The following is a 17,842-nucleotide window of genomic DNA, read 5'->3' on the forward strand; positions in this document are numbered from 1 at the left end:
GTATTGGACAGAAAGTGGAAGTAAGCAATAATTGGACAGTTAGTGTTAGAGCAAATCGCTCAGCAAAATAACTCACTCAATAATTGCTATTTATAACGTTCCTCTTCTACAAAAACTTCACAAAGTTTCACGTATCCTTGCAATAACAGATCAATCACACTCCCACAATGGCTTGGTGGATAAATGTGCATCACTGGGCTACACAGAGCAGAAGGTCACAAGCTCAGTCTCTGTTGTTAGCTGGGAGCACTAAAATGGGCATCAATGCATTTTAAGCCTAAAATTTCACCTATGACTATTTTGTGTTGAAAGTTAGGATCACATAGATTTGCGCAATCTTAATTTTTTTAAGACATAATGGTCACAGGCTGGAACTATGGTGAAATTTCATGCCTTTGGGCTGGGTGGGGGTGGGGTGGGAAGAGAGAAAGGAAAAAATAATGTTTCTGCCTGATGAAAACAGCATTAGTTTTGCCTTCAGTCAAATAACCTGCTGTGAAAAAGTCAACAGCAACTTGTATTTATTTAGCACCCTTCATGCGGGGGTGTCATCTCAGAGTCCTGAGTCTGAACTAATCGATAGTGAATTGCCACTTACACCAAATACTAGAGAGCAGGACCCCGGGAAGGATCAGAGTAGTGTATCAGGAGTGAAAGAGGAGGAAAACTGTCAAAAAAAAGAAAAAGATATACTGCGTTACTCTACTCTGGTCACAGTGTTCTCCTTTTAGGCTGTGAAGTAGTACATTTATCTAGTCTGGACACTACCCGTCCACCTTACAAAGAATTCCTATATCCCTGGAACAAAACAATGCAAGATTAATACAAGTTTAATGCTCACTTTATTAGCTTTAGCATTTTCAAACCAGATAAGAGATTCAACATTATTCTCATCGTTTAACTGGATACTCACTCCAGCAACAGCCAGTGCCAGGGCAAAAGTCTCGGCTTTGATTCATTGTGTAAAATCTAATTGTTGCTTACAATCGACGCCAATTGGCAACAAAGAGACGATCCATTAATGCTGAATTGCATTCTCCAGCCACTGCTAAACTTGGCAGCAAATCCATAGTCACAAAGCCAACGTGCCATCGAAGTCAAGAGGCATCAGCCATCAGCTCCACACTTAAAAGGTAGATATCGTCAAATCAGCTGTCTTTTAGCAAAAGGCATGCAGGATTCTGACATTATTACCACAGCAAAAAAGTGTATTCAAAACAGAAGCAAAGCGTGCCTCCTATATGTCACATCCCACTGCTCTCCATTTCTGACAAACTCATTATTGACGTTAGGGACATGCGATAGTTACCAACGCTGCCAATTTTCAGATGTAGAACAACCAGCACAACTCTACTCACTCTGACGAGCAAGAGCAGACAAAACAATCTCTTCTTAGTAATGCAACAGCTCTAAACCAGCTTTGCTGAGCTAATCTATTAACTGCAACCCAATTTTAATCTTAGTTCTTAGCCTATTCTTCGAAAAAGGGGTGAATTCCTCAACACAAATACCTTATCCATTATAGCCAAAACTACAGCTGAAACTGTAAAAATGGAGCAAGAGACTATGGAAAAAGGGATGTGGGCCAAAACCTCAAAAAATGTTCTTTTCTTCCCTCTGCAATTAGCTGCTCATGCTGAGATTATTTGCGAGTCAATTTAACCCCATATCACCACAGCTGAAAAAGCAATCCTGACTTCCTGCACAGCTTGTACACCTATATGCTGTTTTTTTATGTAACTTGTTAAATACTGTAGCTCAATAGTAGAATGAAAGGCGTTTCTTTCATAAAGGATTTCATTGAGATCCTGGAAGGAGGGAATTGTACAAGTCAAGCCCATTTCCATGCAAATATACAACATGTACATTAATCTTCCCACACATTATATTTAAATCTTACCTTGCCTAATGCACTGTTCTCTTATCTGGCAGTGAGTGGAGATATTATAATCTACAGAAATGTTTCAGTTCTGCAATACACAGACAGGAAATGTTGAACCTAATGCTTAAGGAATATTAATATCTGTAAGATCCAACGCAGTGGAAAGGTCTCAGCCAACAATACACCTCAAAAGAAACACAGAGAAGCAGCTTTCATTTCCCCATCCATTTCCAACTACCAAAATATCATTTTATAAGCCAGCCACGATTGTTGGCTCTCGGTGAGATTACCAAATTCTGCTGAATGACTGGAACTTTAGGCATTCGTGTCCACTGGGAACTGGACAGGCCAGCCTCAAACTCAGTTTGTGTAGAATCCTTACCCCACAAGAAAGAATGACTTTTATCCCAACAATTTGGTCTGAATTTGAACTCAGGCAGCCTGGTGACCTGGAAGTCGAACATGTGTTAGTGCCCAGCTGGTCGCAGGACCACAGGGACCCATGTTACACAGCAGGGCTCCACTGTAATCTACTGTAATCTGACCATATTGAACCCAATTTAACAAAACTGCATCTGAAGAAATCACGAGTTAGCATCTTACTAATGCAAATAACATTCAGTACAAATAGCCAACACAAAATAGCAATTGCTGCCAAATGTAACGCATGAGGTAAATGCACTAATAATAATATAACTTGATATAACTCCTATAGTGCCTGTCACGTAGGAAAAAATCTCGAAGAACTTCACAGAGAAAGAGCAGGAGCCCAGCAGCATGGGAGTTAGGAGGGAGGTAACTGAAGCAGGATGGAGAGAGGGGGTGGGGTGGGGGTGAGTTTGTCGTACACATTAAAGGAAGGCAGGAAGCAACAATATTGCTTGAACTATTATGGATAATCTGGAAGTATTAAATTACATGACGTTCAAGGGAGGAAATGACAAGCTGTGCTCCTGACACAGCATATTATAATATAGAGGCACCCCGGCAAGTGATATTCAAGCTTCCAACATAGTCTTTTGCGCTCTGACTCAAGACAAAGTTTACACTGAAATGGGTTCACTAAGAACACCTGCTCGACATACATCAGCAAGTGTCAAGTATTCATACCTAAACTTTGCTGAAGTACATACTCGCATGCACACACAACTGTCAGTTGTTGCAAGACAACTGGAGTTTAAAGATATGAAGCTTCAACTGTTTTCACCAGAACAGAGGAGGTTAAGAGAGATCTTTAAAATTCAGGATCGTTACTGAAAGAGTTAAGGGGAAGGTTAGGGGTAGAAAATATGAAGAAATGTCTTCATACTTAAGAGTCAATAAACATGAATGCTTTGGGATATTGGATAAGTATTTGAAGATAAACAATATAAGACGGTGCGGAAAAAGAGCAGGGAATTGGAATTAGACCAGAATTTGCTCTACAGCACACGCTGAAGACAAGAGCATCCACCTGCCTGCCCACATTGGATTGATTATAGGGACAGATGTCGCAAACAAGCAACAGTCACAAGAATCTTCAGAGTCCCAGACATATTGAGCTGAATAGTTTTTACATTCTGTACACAGTTGGCCATTGCTGCTCACATGCAATGACAAGATACAATTTGGGGTTTGGGGTGCAGCTGCTATTATCTACCGCAGTCCTGCGTGAACACTGAAGCTCATATACATACCTCATTCCCCAGGCTGTTCTGGAATTCCAGGCCAAAGTAATCACTTTCGGTGAGGTTGAGACGCAGAAAAACTTCATTCATCAGAGACTCACCATAGGCCTTTTGCTGTGGGGGCAGAAACAAATGATCATAAGCAAAAGCCATTTGAGCTGCCTAACTACTTTCAGGTTAAAGCATCTCCTCCAACCCCAGCCCAAAATGGAATGGTCGACAAGGGATCCACTTGTGAATCCCCATATTCATAAAATAAAGAATTCAAAGGAGTATTTTCAGATAGAATACAATGTAATAATAATAAAATAATAATCCTTGCATCTGTTGTTGTCCTAGGTTTGAGTTAAAATCTCTAACGTCATTCTTGAACGGTGAGCAGTCCAACAAGGTGAACTGTCAAATGCAAAAAAGTAGTGCTAACCGCATTTAGTTTGTTTGTTCAGAATAACTGCTTTCTTTTTAGCCGGTTTTCTATAAAATTTACTTCTCTGAAACAATATGCAGGCTCCTTGACACAAACGTGAGCCATTAAATAGAGCAAAGCACAGTGTAAAACTACTCTCTTAAAAATACCCATCCTCTACATTAAAATAAAGGTCAAAGGCAAAGCTAAAGGCTAATAAAATTGGATTCCTCTGCAGGAGCTTCCCAAACATTTAACTTGTTATATGCATTAAAATTTAGTTTTAAAATCCCCAGATTTAGTTTAAGTTAAATCTAAATTTAAGTACAGTCATACAGTGATATACAGTCTGTACTGAAGGAAACCAGCTTAGTTGTGTTTATCTGAGTAAAAACAGGATTTACAGTATTTGCATGCCTGTCTGGATGTGCTCTGAAATCTGCCGTGCAGTGTGGATAGGAATGAATGCATAGCAGCAGGAGCAGACTAGGAGACTATACAATTGCTTCTATTTCAAGATGTTCTCCAACATACAAATGGGAAAAAGTAGCATTTTAAGTGACAAGTTAGTCTGTTCAAAACATCTGGGAAACCTTATTACCCAAACTTAAAAGATCAATGCTTAATTCGATCTGGTCCATCTGTGAATGTTATAATCTCTGCAACTCAGATTTAGAGGAAGTCTTCTGCTCTTTGAATTAATGACATCAGCGTGCCAATAGCAATGTTTAAATCAAACTTTTTTTTGCCACACAAAATCATTCTTCCAAACTGCAGCCTCAAACAGAGAAGCACATTCAGAAAATGTGAAAAAAAGCCTGACATTTAGAAAAACAATCTTTTCATTTGTTATAGTGCCGTATCACGTCAAAATGTCTCAAAGCGCTTCACAGAGGTTTGGATGGTGTAGTGACTGTATTTGTAGGAGAAATGCCATTCTTTATTCCCCTCTCAATTCACATTGACATTAATACAAAAAATTGCTTCAAAAGGCAAACTAGACCAGAAATGCAGTAGGGCAAGGAAAACATGCATATAACCAGCCAATCTTAAAAAGTCCAATTTAAAATTAAAGCCTACACTTCCAACAGGAGTTTTGAAAAAAATTTGAATGTAAAGATGTGGTAAGAAATTATTTTTTAAATTACTTTTTATTTGAAAAGTAGAACATTTGGGTGATTGTTGTAGCACCTTCAAATTAATCCCTTGAGAGAAGGAAGGCCAAATTACTCTACCTGCAGCAGGAGAGACCAAGATTGAAAAGGTAGCAAATATTTAATTTTCCATGACAGCTTGAGCATTCAACACATTTAATTTTCCATTACAGGAATTACAGCAGATGACTGAAGGCAGTCCAGACCATCTGTTATATCCCTCTCCGTCTCTCAGGCAGTCCAGCTTCTGGATGGGTTTAAGGTCCATAGTGCACCTATCTGTCCACATGGTAATCCCCATATGCTCTCAGGTCAGGAGTACAGCTATCCTCCTGGCAGACAGGCGAACATCATTGAAAGCTGTGGGCTTGATCCACTTCATCTTTTTCCAGCTGGCTTAGTTGCTATAATCTGCCCCAGGCTTTCGCAATGCCGCAAATCCAGTGACACACCATAATCCTTTGTCAACATAAATTGAAACAACGCCACATTATCATTCAATAGCACTCAGACACAGTCAGAATTTAAGAAAAGTGTACACAAACTTCTAACAGGTACAAGGTAACTCTTGCTTATGCGTTACTAGGTCACTCACTCCTAACAGCAATTTAGTATTTTATGGCAGGAGCAAGCATTGCCTTTCTAATGACAGACAAGTTCTACCTGAAATTTTGTGGAACATTATTAACCAATATTGGGATCCCAGTCAATCCTGTCGTTTTATTAGTTTGGCTTGTGTCATCGTAGCAAACATTTCTTACTTCTGGTAAGAATTGTCAGCAAACGTCATAAGTGTAGGGACGCACAAGGAGGTGCAGTGAGGACGGAATAGCAGTGGAAGATACGCTCCGCTCCTCATTATTGCTGATTATTGCGAGTGTTTTTAAATCACCCGTGATCAAGAAAACCATTTGAAATAATGAGCGCAACGTCTCAACAACCATTAAGAAACGTTTCAGGAAATGGAACAAAAACTAAGCGGATAAGCAAGAGCAGGAAAGGTTAGATTAGACTTGTCTAGCCTCAAGCTAGGAACTCCAAACATACTTCGACAATGAAGCATTGTGCTGAACAGCAGCATTAGTGCAGTTCAAACAACGTACCATTTGAGGATTGGCATTTAATTAATCGTGGAATGCAGTTCCAACAGAACAGTTAAGAATTCAATGTTAAGAATTTCTTTGATAAAAAGTGGAGGTCAGAGATTAACTGCAGATCTTCGTTTGAAGCAAACTGAAATGTGGAAACTAGACGTGTGCCTCTCCTAACACACAAACACAGTCAAAATATGTAAGTATCAGGCTCAAGATAAGATAAGTACCTCTGTTGTACATCCCTCACCCAGCCACCCCACAGCTGTCACTATTCCTAATCCAGTCTCTACTCCCTCACCCCACACCCCATCTATCCTCTTTCCCCAACCTATTCATCCTCTACAGCCCCGCTCCCCCCCAATCAATTTATCCTCTACACCCCGTCTCGCCCCCCCCCCCCCATCTATCCTCTACCCTCCAATCTATCCTTTGCTGTTTCCCTCAAACCTGTCCAGTGAGTAAGGAAATGTGATCATCAAAACTTAAATTATAATCAATAATAATCCTTGCAAGAATGGTTCGAATAGACCGAAGGTTAGGTTGCTAATTTAGCTGTTAGCCTCAAGATTATACAAGGAAAAGTTTGTGACAACAACCTCGTGTGGATGGAAACCAGAAGCCCTTTGTTTTACTCATCGTTTAATACTAATGGACCAATGGAACATAATCTGTGTTTATTATTCTTGTGCAGAAGACAATTCAACAGCTTTCATTAGGTTCACAATAAGTGAACTGTTATTGACACCTCACAGACTACACACAATATCCCTCAGTCGGTTTCAGATAACCCATTCACACTAACGCACACAATTGCCGTTGACCTCCCACAAAGGATGAAAAAACAAAGTCCACAAAAATGCCAAGTCTACATTGAACTGATCCCCCCAACCTTGTTCTGATGCAGGGCCTTGTGAAGATAAGTAGTCTACTATGCAAAGTGGTTTGAAGGTGCTTTTACACAAATACACGCAAAAGAGCATGGTGGCTGTACAAGCACCCAAAAAAAATGGCAATTTTAAATTGAAGAGCACTCACCCCTTAGGCCACCAAGGCCATCAATGTATTAGTGGGTGTACTGAGCTGCAGTACAATCACGCTGCACATTTCGGAATTCTTCTGAAATATTTTATGAATAGTCTCAAGTCATGTGAGCAATTTAAACATTTGTGTCAGTAAATTTGCCAATTTTAAACAGCATTGCTCCTTCTGAACGCAATGCTTGAACAAAAGAATTCATGCGACAGTCTGCCTCCCACCACTTTCTCACGCACTGTATTCTCCCAGTTCAGCTCTGATGAAGGAGGTGCAATTTTAAATGGAAATATGAATCCACCCAATTTCAGGATGCCGGAAAATCTCCACCTATTTACTACAATATCCACTAATGTGTACTCTTCAACCTAATCCATTTGGAAAATATATCTCTGGAGAAATTCAAATTTAATCTAAAGTCTCCAAACAAGTCGCCACCACAAAAATGTTAATTATATCATGGACCCACTTCTCTTCAATGTTTGATGCAATATATACAGCGGAGGACACTGGAGGGCCATTTGAGATGGAAGCTGGTCTGCTGCCTACTGAGCCTGCAAATTAGTGTTCTGATATCTGCCAGATTCACATCAGCAGCAACGCACTAGCATGCGGGTAAGAAGCAGCTTGTCCCAGAGGAACCTGAATCTAGCTGCAATGCTATTTCACAAATTTGATAAAGCCATATTCCATCAGAGCAGTTATACCCTTAGTCTTTACATGGACCATGTCACCACTTGAATGTTCCATTACAAATGTCGGTCTTATATAGTTCTGGTAATGATTACATTCAAACACTAAATTTCTCTTTTCCCTCCGCGCAGCAAGAGGTTAGCTTCTGAACCCATCGCACTTATACCAAGTATTGTGTCCCGGCATTCTGTACTTAGCATTCTTGCTATTGTAACATAATGGCTGGGGAAAGGTGGTTGAGGGAGAGGGAAAGAGCTCTGCTTTTGGAGTGCTGGTGGAAGCAATACAGAAACATTTGGCAGCACAGCAGAATTCCTATTGCTCACAAGTTTTGGAACAGCGCCTGCAGAGCCTGATTTCTGTGGTTTGCAGAGACTTGTACTTTCTCTCTCAGAACCAATTGTTTCGAGAACAATATTAAAAGAGAGAAGCAGTGAAACACTAGGAGATAAAGGGTTATCAACAGCAATAGACAAGAGGTGAAGATGATTGGCGGCATACCCTGCGAGGAACACTTAGTTGGTTTTGCAATTCTTTGCTAAATTTGAATGTGGTCAAAATTAAATTACATAAAGTATTACGATCTTAAAATTAGACTCAAGCAAGTTACAAATGAGATCAGACAAAATTTCTTCACACAGAGGGTTGCTAAAATGTGCAATACATTGCCCCAGAAGGCCAACATCAGTCCGGCTGTTTATACCCCTGAATGCCCTTATGTCCCAAGTTTCTTTTAGAAAAGGGGAAAAAAATGGAATTAAAAGATCTGCCATGAAGCAATAAAAATGTTAGAATGGCTGAATGAAAGCCCGCCAAGGTGCTGCCCTGTGTGAAGGGAGCTATATAAATGGCTCTTGACTTGCAAGTTGTTGTTGAAGGATGACCTTTTGTTACATCACAACTGAAGTCATTGGGCCCCACAGTTAAAAAAAACTTACTAACTTCCCTCTACACTGCAGGGATAGCAGACAAAGTATACAAGAAGCTTATTTTTTTGCGGACAAATAGTACAGCAAGTTCACGCTGGGGTTAGAATGAATTTACCGTTTCAAGAACATCCCAAAGGATACAGCTAATTTTAACCTTCAATGAAGTTACAAGATTTCCTGGTACCAAATCCTTCATCTTCCGGGAAAGAAGCCTTCATCTGAATGAATCAAAATGAATGGGGAAACATCCACCCTTTAAATACAAAATACTGAATTAAATCCAATCCTAAAACCTCCAGATTACTGCCTACGGGGCCGTGAATGGAGGGTGAGGTTTATTTCAAATGAAAGTATGCTGGTTAAATACAGGGCAGATCCAATATACTTTAAGTGGATTGCAAACAGGTTAAGCAGAAGATCCAAATGTGCCACACCCTAGAACCTCCGCTTCTGTCAGTACAGTGCATAAGGGAACAGAGCTGCGACCCTAAATCATCCTATAATAATATTAATCTTTGCATATATAGCACCGTATCATGTTCGTTGCAATGTCTCAAAGTGCTTCACAGAATGAAGTAGGAAGTGAATTGCCTACATGTTTAAGGAAAAGTGACAGCCAATTGCACACAGCAGTGTCCCACAAATAGTCGTGCATTGAGTGACCAAAATTTTGTTTCTTTTTGAAGGGATTATTATCTTCGGAAAGCGATTCGCCAATCGACTAACAACCGAGTTCCTACTTACTGCTTGTATTCTCCAGAGTACTAAAGTCACCTCTTTCCTTTCCCCACCGTACTCTTTCAGCAGCAACAGAAACTTGGCTGGCAAACGCTCAACATAATTAAGTACCAATGGATAAAACGTCCTTTGGAAACAGGCCACTTTTACAGGATTCATCCAGACCTGAGAAAACAGATTCTTCCTGTTCATACACGTCTCCCAAACGCCCACGTGGCTCGCCTGACTCCCAAATAATGAGATGGATGAACAAAATTGATCTGTTTTTTTGTTTGAGCGAGCTGTGTTGGCTGAAAAACTGAGAGAACAAACTGCTCTTTCAAAGTGTCGTGGGATCTTTAATGGCTGCTTAAACTGGAAGATGCAGCCTTGATGTGGGGCTCAAATCAACAAAACCCCTGTACCCAACAATGTAACAATACCGTGTCATATACACAAATCGCAAACGCAGAAAAAAAAAACACCGTTCCACCACAGCAACATGGCTTTAAACTGCGTGACTTCCTGCTGAACTCTGCAGGGACTCTGGACTCATTATAAAGAGCACCACATTGACCTCCAGGAAACCACACATCAAACTTCACAACAAGATGCATCACTCAGGATTATACCAGAACTGAAAGTTGGATTATTTATTTTGACTTCCTTCTTCATCCTCCATGATCTTTACTTAGCACAGGTTCCATTCTCCAATCAGCTTTATCTTTAGGTTTCTTTTATCCACCAACTTCCCTACTTCCTTTTTTAGGTCGTGACTCACCTAATGTATAATGCTTATCTAGTGATGTGCCACCAGCTCGCTGATCATTCCTTAAATGCAATCTTAGACAGTGAATATCAGTAGGTTATTCAATCATCTGGCAGGAAGAAGACAGTCTTATTCTCACCAAATAGCCACAGCTTCTAGCAAATACCTCTAATTAGATATCTATAACTGAATCTCAAGCTGATTGTTCCTCCGAGCTCAGCAACACTGAGGTCAACTCAAACACCCACTGCTAACCAGCCAAGATGAACAATTAAACTGGAAGATTTTGGTCCATACTGTACCACCCATTGAATTCACACAGAAAACCACTGAAGCTGATTTTCTGGTTTGTCTTTACAGGTGAGAGCCATGATCATATAGAAAATGGGATGGAAAGGTCTACGATACAGGTGAGTACAGAAAAAGATTGTACTTCACCGACGTATACAGGCACCATAGCAAAGATGAACATTGTGGAGTCCTGTAGCTCAGTGGTTAGAGCACTCGCTTTGCAAGTGAGAGACCTGAGTTCAATTCCAGGCAGAGGGTGAAACCTTGGGCAAGTTTCCTTACTCCACACTCCTAATAATAATCCCTCCAAAACCAAAAAACAATAATAAATTGGTCATTTTCAATCTACGACTGTTTGTGGGACATTGCTGTGCGCAATTGGCTGCCGCGTTCGCCCACAAATATAGAGTCAATTCACTTTACAGTGTGTTCTGTGAAGCTCTTTGGGACGTCCTCCCGACGTGAAAAGCGCTATATCAAATGCAAGGATTATTATTAGTATTATTATTATTATCTTCAGAAAAAACATTCACGATTAAATCAGCCCCTGGTTATGAAATTACTGCTCTAAACCTTTCATGCACCGGGAGGAGCTTATGTCATGCAGTATTAAGGGGAATTATTTTTTCTGCACCAGTTGCGAGCTCTCAAGCCTTTACAGAGTTACATTTGACTGGAGTAATAGTTATCTTGGCTGCTGTTGTATTTATACAGGAATATTTTTTGGAGAAGTGGAGCCGAAAAAAAGCCAGAAATGTTAAAGTTGTAAACATTACGTACAGGCATAGCACATTTTCAACCAGGATGTGAAAGATGCTGTATCAAATATAGCTTTCTAAGGAAGTTCATATATCTTAGCATGCAATGGTTTGATAAGTCAGTGCGCAGCACTAAGTTAGCATGACTGGGGATCTCACCCTAACTCTCAAATAGAGGATAGACACAGTCCCATGAGACAAGTCGAAATTCAGAACACAATTCACCCTATGGCACCTTCACACATCCACCTGGAGAATAGCACGTGCAATTCAGAGAAGGGAAGAGTAGGAACGAAGATGGAACTGAAATAAATAAAACATGCTTTTATAAAAAAAAGCAAACAAATAGGCTGCATTTCCACCCAAAAAATCATGGAGCCTGCCAATTATTCTACTGCCATTTAAACATGCAAACTAGAAGCATTCACAGATTCAACATTAAAGGGAATGAACAGCCTTCAGTTCAGACTAGAGATTTTGTTCCTGCTGCTGGATATTTTTCAAAGGCAGTTGGCTGAAATTATGATCTAAGAATTTTTTTCTTGGCAGTCAAGTAAAGCTTTTAAGGACTGAAGGGCCCCTCAGTTATGGTTGTAGCTGTGACAGGTGTTGACAATCTACACACTGTCTACTGAGAGTTCCAAAGTATATTCAGATAAGAGTACAAGCGGGTACTGCAGACAGCAGAGCTGGTCAGAGGCGATAGACTGACCGTGCTCAGCTCAACACAGCAGTTCAGCCACTTGGGAAAAAGGGAAATCTGTTTGCTTAGTAATAAACATGAAAACACATGGAATTCCCATTAAATCGCTTTTAGAAGAGCTCCAGCAGCAAGCAACTGCAGATCCCAGAGGTATCAAGAGCACATTTTCTAGGTTTCACTGGAAACTCCTATGATCTTTAGCCTTGAAGGAGAGAAACCTTACGCACTTCCACTTCACCAATGGACTTGTGCTTGTTCTTTAAAAAAAGTGATATTCCTTTATGGCGATTAACTGAATGAACAGCACTTACCAGGACCGCAGGCTGTCAAGTCTCCATATGCATTTCCTCTTTGCTGCTAAGATTACTTGACGACATACAGAATGGGTAGGTCAAGTTTACAGAGAGGACCGCTCTACATATACACAATCACTATCCTTGACAGAAAACTCTGAAGTGCTTTGAGATGTTGACATCGTAAGTGCTACATCAAATTGGGATTATTATGATGACAACCATCATTAACTCTGTTTTGCCAGAAGCATTACTCAAAATGGCCATTACATGAATCGTCAGCACTCTATACTTTCCCACATCCCACCAGAGAAACGTTGTTTATGAGGACAGTGTTTCTGATGCTGATGAACTGATGTTCAGTGTAGGCTTGATGCATGATGTGGCTCATGTAGCATTTTTTAATAGCATGGAGGAAGTCACACGTAATGCCCATTAAGCATTTAAGTCTATAGTTGAACAGTGGGGAGAGAGGCCAGGGGAACGAAAGGCAAAGCAGTTTGTTCAACACCCAGTGCTTAAATGGTAACCATACACCATGCTACACAACAGGCCTCCACAAAACTAGAGTACAATTTTCCTAAAAATCATCAAAGTTGAACATTTTTTTTACCAACATTCAATTTGGACCTGTGGGCTGACCATGTCAAAGAACAAATCAAAACAAGAAAGCAGCCAACAGCTGCCAGAGCCTGCCTTGAAAATGTTAGGTTTACTTATAAAGGCTGGGTGAAAAGGACAGGAAACGCTGACTGAAGGCAAGATACACTTAACAACTTCCAGATTACTACAAGCTGCTGAGTTTTTAAAAGGAGGGGCGGACTGCAATAAAACTTCAGTGCGGCTACCAAGAGGTGTATGTTGAACAGAAAGGGAAAAAACAAAGCGTAAAACGATGCTATGTGATCTCTTGGTAACGGAACCAGCCTCCTGATCTTAAATTGCAACCAGGAAATCAGATCTCCCCCCCCCTCAAGGGAGTCTGCATATTTCACTTCAGAATCATCACATCCACATAATAGCAGCATATAGAAAAGGTGCACTGAAAGTCTCGGTTCTGGAGTACAAAGGGCTCATTTCCAAACAATTACCTCCATCCCTCCTTCCACATAACTGCGTAAAAAAAAAAGCTGCAGAGAAGTCTTTGGTTTGGAACAGGGGTAGAACATTCACCTTACCTACACAAACCATAGAGAAAATTAAAATGTGTGTATCTTGGATTAAATCCTTCAATTTTATAGGAAAAAAAAACTACTTTCTAAAACTGCTGATGTGGAAGAACTGAGACTTGAATCTTTGCTGCTGCTTTAGAGGCATGTTGCAGAAAAGCAATGCAGAGCATTGGAAACAGATTAATAGAGCAAAGGTCACAATGCAAATCAAGACACAAAGGTTTCTGGCTTGCTTAGGATGTCTATACAAGGAAAAATTGCAGCCAGTTAAATCTCGGAACAGTGTAATGTGCATACTTTTCAACAAGGATACTCACTTGGTCATTTTTCATTCTACACAAATTCAATGAGTTATTTTCTTTGCAAGTATTTAGTAATGTTCAAATCAAATGTACTGTGGCATTCAGTGTCAGCTGACATACTTTATCTGCTCATACATTACACAGGCAGTATTTCTGCCCAGATCTACATAAGCCTAGAGATGATCAGTTCCACATTTTTCCAAAGAGCTTTCGTACATCTGCAGGTTGTAGTTTCTGTCGTGTGTCCAGAGATCAAGCAACTTTGATACCTATTGAAGGGTGTAACTATTACAATCACTACCCTTTACAGTATATTCTGTGAAGCACTTTGAGACGTCTCAAAGACAATGATAAGGCACTATATCAAATGCAAGGATTATTATTATTGTCAGTAGTTAAAATCAAAAATCCCACAAAATTTGTCAACTGCACTAAGAACTGGCCATTTAATCTTTTTTTTCAAAAAGGCGTAATATAAATATGAACCTGTGAAAACATTAATTACTTACCTCTACTTCAAACTGCTCCTCTGTGTTATCCAACAACCGCAACGTGAGCTGGATCCTTCTCCCCCGAAGTTTGGGTGAGGCCACTGCCAAAGCTGAGGATAAACTCTGCTGTGGCTCCAGCGTGCTGACCCCTGGTATTGTCTGGGCTCCAAGTCGAGCTCCAGGAGTCTGCAGCAGCCGATAGGTTCCTTCCACCTCCTCCTCCATTGCTCGCCAGCAGGCAATGGATGTATTCTATCTAGCAAAAAGAAAAAACAAGTTTCATGAAAGGAATTTATGACGGTTCCCCCCGCACCCCCTACAATTCTACAAGTATAGGAAGCCATTCTCTGATACCTCATCCAAGTAGTCAGTCAGGTATCAGCTTAAGTGTTTTGCAGATTGTTCAAATACAGGGCAGTTGAGACAACTCGAATTCTGTCAGCTAAACCAGGGATCAGGACTGAGGCATGCCTGGTCTGTTTGGCTCAGTTTCAAGTTGCTAATCGATGGCTTACTACCTAAGACGATGCATGAATAAATACACTTTAAACAATGCTGAAATCGCTATAGAGGTCATTGAAAGTGTTAGAAGACAATTATTNAAAAAGATCCTTTTTTCTCTCTCTCGGTCCGCAAGATGAATAATAACTAGAATATATGTAAAAATAGCCTGAGTTAAATTGGAGTCAAATTGGTCCACCAAATGGGGAAATAGCCACCCTCACCAGATCACATTAAGGAACAGTTTCATTATATTAATTTCTTTTACAAAGGAGTAAATGGAAGAATCAGTTTGCAAAGTCTGCTCACAACAGGCTAAGTCCTAGTATCCTGGCCAAGTGTTCACACTGTTTGAGATGGGGGGTGGGGAACCAGTCAGTTAGCCAATCAGTCGTGGAAAGTTTAGATTTCGATTCTTGCAAAGGATGTTTTGCTTGAAAATTATAAAAACAAAAGATTTGTTTGGCGAAACAAAAAGTTTATGCAACAAGGGCCAACCGGCTCACAGGCACGAAGCTTGAATTCCATTGACAATACTCTTCTAGCTTTAAATCTATCTCTCTGGTGTAGTAGCCAGTCATTCACCCAAGGTCAAGGCACCATCTCTGCCCAGTGCCAGGACCCATATTAGCTGGCTCCAAGAATTTACTAAATAGAGTCAAATGGAACACCTAATCAAAGAAGTCGCAGTGTCAGAAAAAAAAACATGCTTACTGGCAAGTAGAAAATTATATTTCTGGAGTTCTGTCAGCATTCCAATAACCAGCGCTAAGCCAAAGCTGGTGAATGTAAGCAACTCAGTACAGTCTTTTCTTGTCAAGTGTTAAAATCTTTTTTTGCCAAATTAAAGTGTGTGCACACCACACAAATATAATGCTGTGCAGCCCATTATGATCCAATACAGCTGAAAGCGAAGGGGGGAAGCTGAGCACGCACATTAATCTTCGCTGACTCTTAAACCCTCAACGTGCAGAAAATCTGGCAATAAAAAAGTTACGCAATGGACATAAAGCAGGAAAAGTCACAGAATTTCATTTAATTCTACAACGTTCTTAGAAAATGAAAATTGCAACAAATGTTCATTTTGGTGCAGCCCTGAACTCCCTTTGTGTTACAGTGCAAAATTCAACAGTATCCTTTACATCAGGAGCACAGAGGAGGGCATTTGGGCCTTGAATGAAAGCTGTGCCAGCTGATTCCTCCAGTCTGCTGGTAATCCTTCCAAATGACACCAAACATTGATTTTGCAAACAAGCCTAACAAGCATTGCAGTCACTGAGGAGCAATTTTACTTTGCTTAGAAGTAAGAATTGGAGCAATTCGAGAAACTTTTACATGTTCTGAAACTGTGCAGCCACAACCTGCTTTATGGATGAGGGATTATGAGTTGATCTACATTACAGACCCAGAACAGAAAACTCCTGGGCCCGTCATAAATCACAGGTTGGAAGACACGCAGAACAGACTCCCAGAAAAAGTTATTAATTCTAGGTCAAATGACACTTGGGAAAGGGGATCAAAGGATGCAGGAATAGTTAGATCTGATCAACTACCATAAGGGTTAGGAAGGGAGTACAAGATCTTTGAACTTGGCGGAAATTAACAGGCTGGAAAGTATATAATGGAGTGGTCACAGATATGCTTACTACAAACGTGAAGCCCAAAACTAAGAGTAATGCCTAAATAAAGACTTCCTCCTGCCTGACTTCTATTACTGCTGTTCTGCTTGTCCTGGTGAAAGACGGTACAACCCAGACATCAGTTTTCTGCAATCTATACACAAGGTGATTGGATTCCTGAAATTCTACACAAAAATTCTTGTGAAGCCACTCACATAATGGGCTAATTTGCAATTCAAGGATCTTTTATATTTTATTAAAATGGGGCTTTGATATTCCACAACAAGGCTCAAGTATTTCAGTCCTAAATACAGTAAAATCAGCACAACCTAAATAAAACCTTACTTTGCTGAACACAGTGCCTGGGACATGTTAACTTTCAACAGGCCAAAGTGCAAGGCAAAAACAGAAGTTAAAAATACTTTAAAACCACAGTGTTCTAACTTTCACATAATCCAAATGACAACCCAAATTGTTTCGTTGGTCGTGGAAACTAGGGTTGGGCTTGTGTGGTTGGCCACTAAAACAGTGGGTACTGCACCAAACCACTTCAATTCCAAGCCACAATGGGACAAATCCCTCCCTGAAAGGCCATTTTGATCCATTCTCTCTTGTAACATTGTCTGCTAATTGTATTTATAAATAAATCTCTTAATTCAACATTCATAATATGCAAAATTATTCTGATTCTTGTCTTAGGGAAGAGACACTCAGATTTCACCCTCAAATAAACAGTCGATTCACTTTACAGTATATTCTGTGAAGCGTTTTTCAGACGTGAAAAGCGCTGTGTCAAATGCAAGGATTATTACTTATAAATGTTCTTTGACAATCTGCAAGCAAATACAAAGAGCAGCATAACAATTCAATTTATTTTACTTTTTCTACAACTTTCTTGATCTCTCAACTTTCACATTCCCCTCTTCTTTTCTCCTAAACTAGTTTACTTTTTTGCTATTCACTTACCTCCCTTCTTGTTCCTGACCACTCAGTTAGTACAGCTGGAAACAGGCCTGGGAAGTAGCAGGGGTTAGCGATGAGCAAAGAAGCTCGCTAACAGATTTGTTCAGACTGCAAGCAGCCAATATCAAAACACAGTGTGGAGTAATCACAGCTGCAAATCCACATAGTGTGATACCAACATACTATACTATATTTCACTGTACACGGCCCAAGGGCTCCAGTGCGAAGAAGCCAAACGCTTACAGTAAAGCCTACTTAACCCACATCGAGTCAGCTATCATTTAGACAAGGTTCCCAGTATTCTTTTGTCAAGAACCACGATATCCAATTCAAGCCATTTGCATTCCTTATACAATACCATCCATGTTCCTGGGCAGAAGCCTCTAGTGCCTACAATTACACACTA

The 17,842-nt window shown here is 40.2% G+C and overlaps 1 protein-coding gene across 2 annotated transcripts in view; it reads right to left on the minus strand.

The window, feature by feature from the left end:
* The window catches only part of farp2 (FERM, RhoGEF and pleckstrin domain protein 2), a 59,150-nt gene that overhangs the window by 38,142 nt on the left and 3,166 nt on the right, over positions 1–17,842 (minus strand). For both annotated transcript variants that reach the window (XM_007911132.2, XM_042339188.1), the window contains exons 2-3: positions 14,372–14,609; positions 3,559–3,663 (exon numbers count right to left, since the gene is read on the minus strand). In XM_007911132.2, coding sequence (XP_007909323.1) covers positions 3,559–3,663; positions 14,372–14,578 — 312 coding nt within the window. In that variant the 5' untranslated portion in view covers positions 14,579–14,609. The remainder of the gene's footprint in view (positions 1–3,558; positions 3,664–14,371; positions 14,610–17,842) is intronic.

Source organism: Callorhinchus milii, unplaced genomic scaffold (genome assembly GCF_018977255.1).
Source record: "Callorhinchus milii isolate IMCB2004 unplaced genomic scaffold, IMCB_Cmil_1.0 Scaffold11, whole genome shotgun sequence".
Taxonomy (NCBI): Eukaryota; Metazoa; Chordata; class Chondrichthyes; order Chimaeriformes; family Callorhinchidae; genus Callorhinchus; species Callorhinchus milii.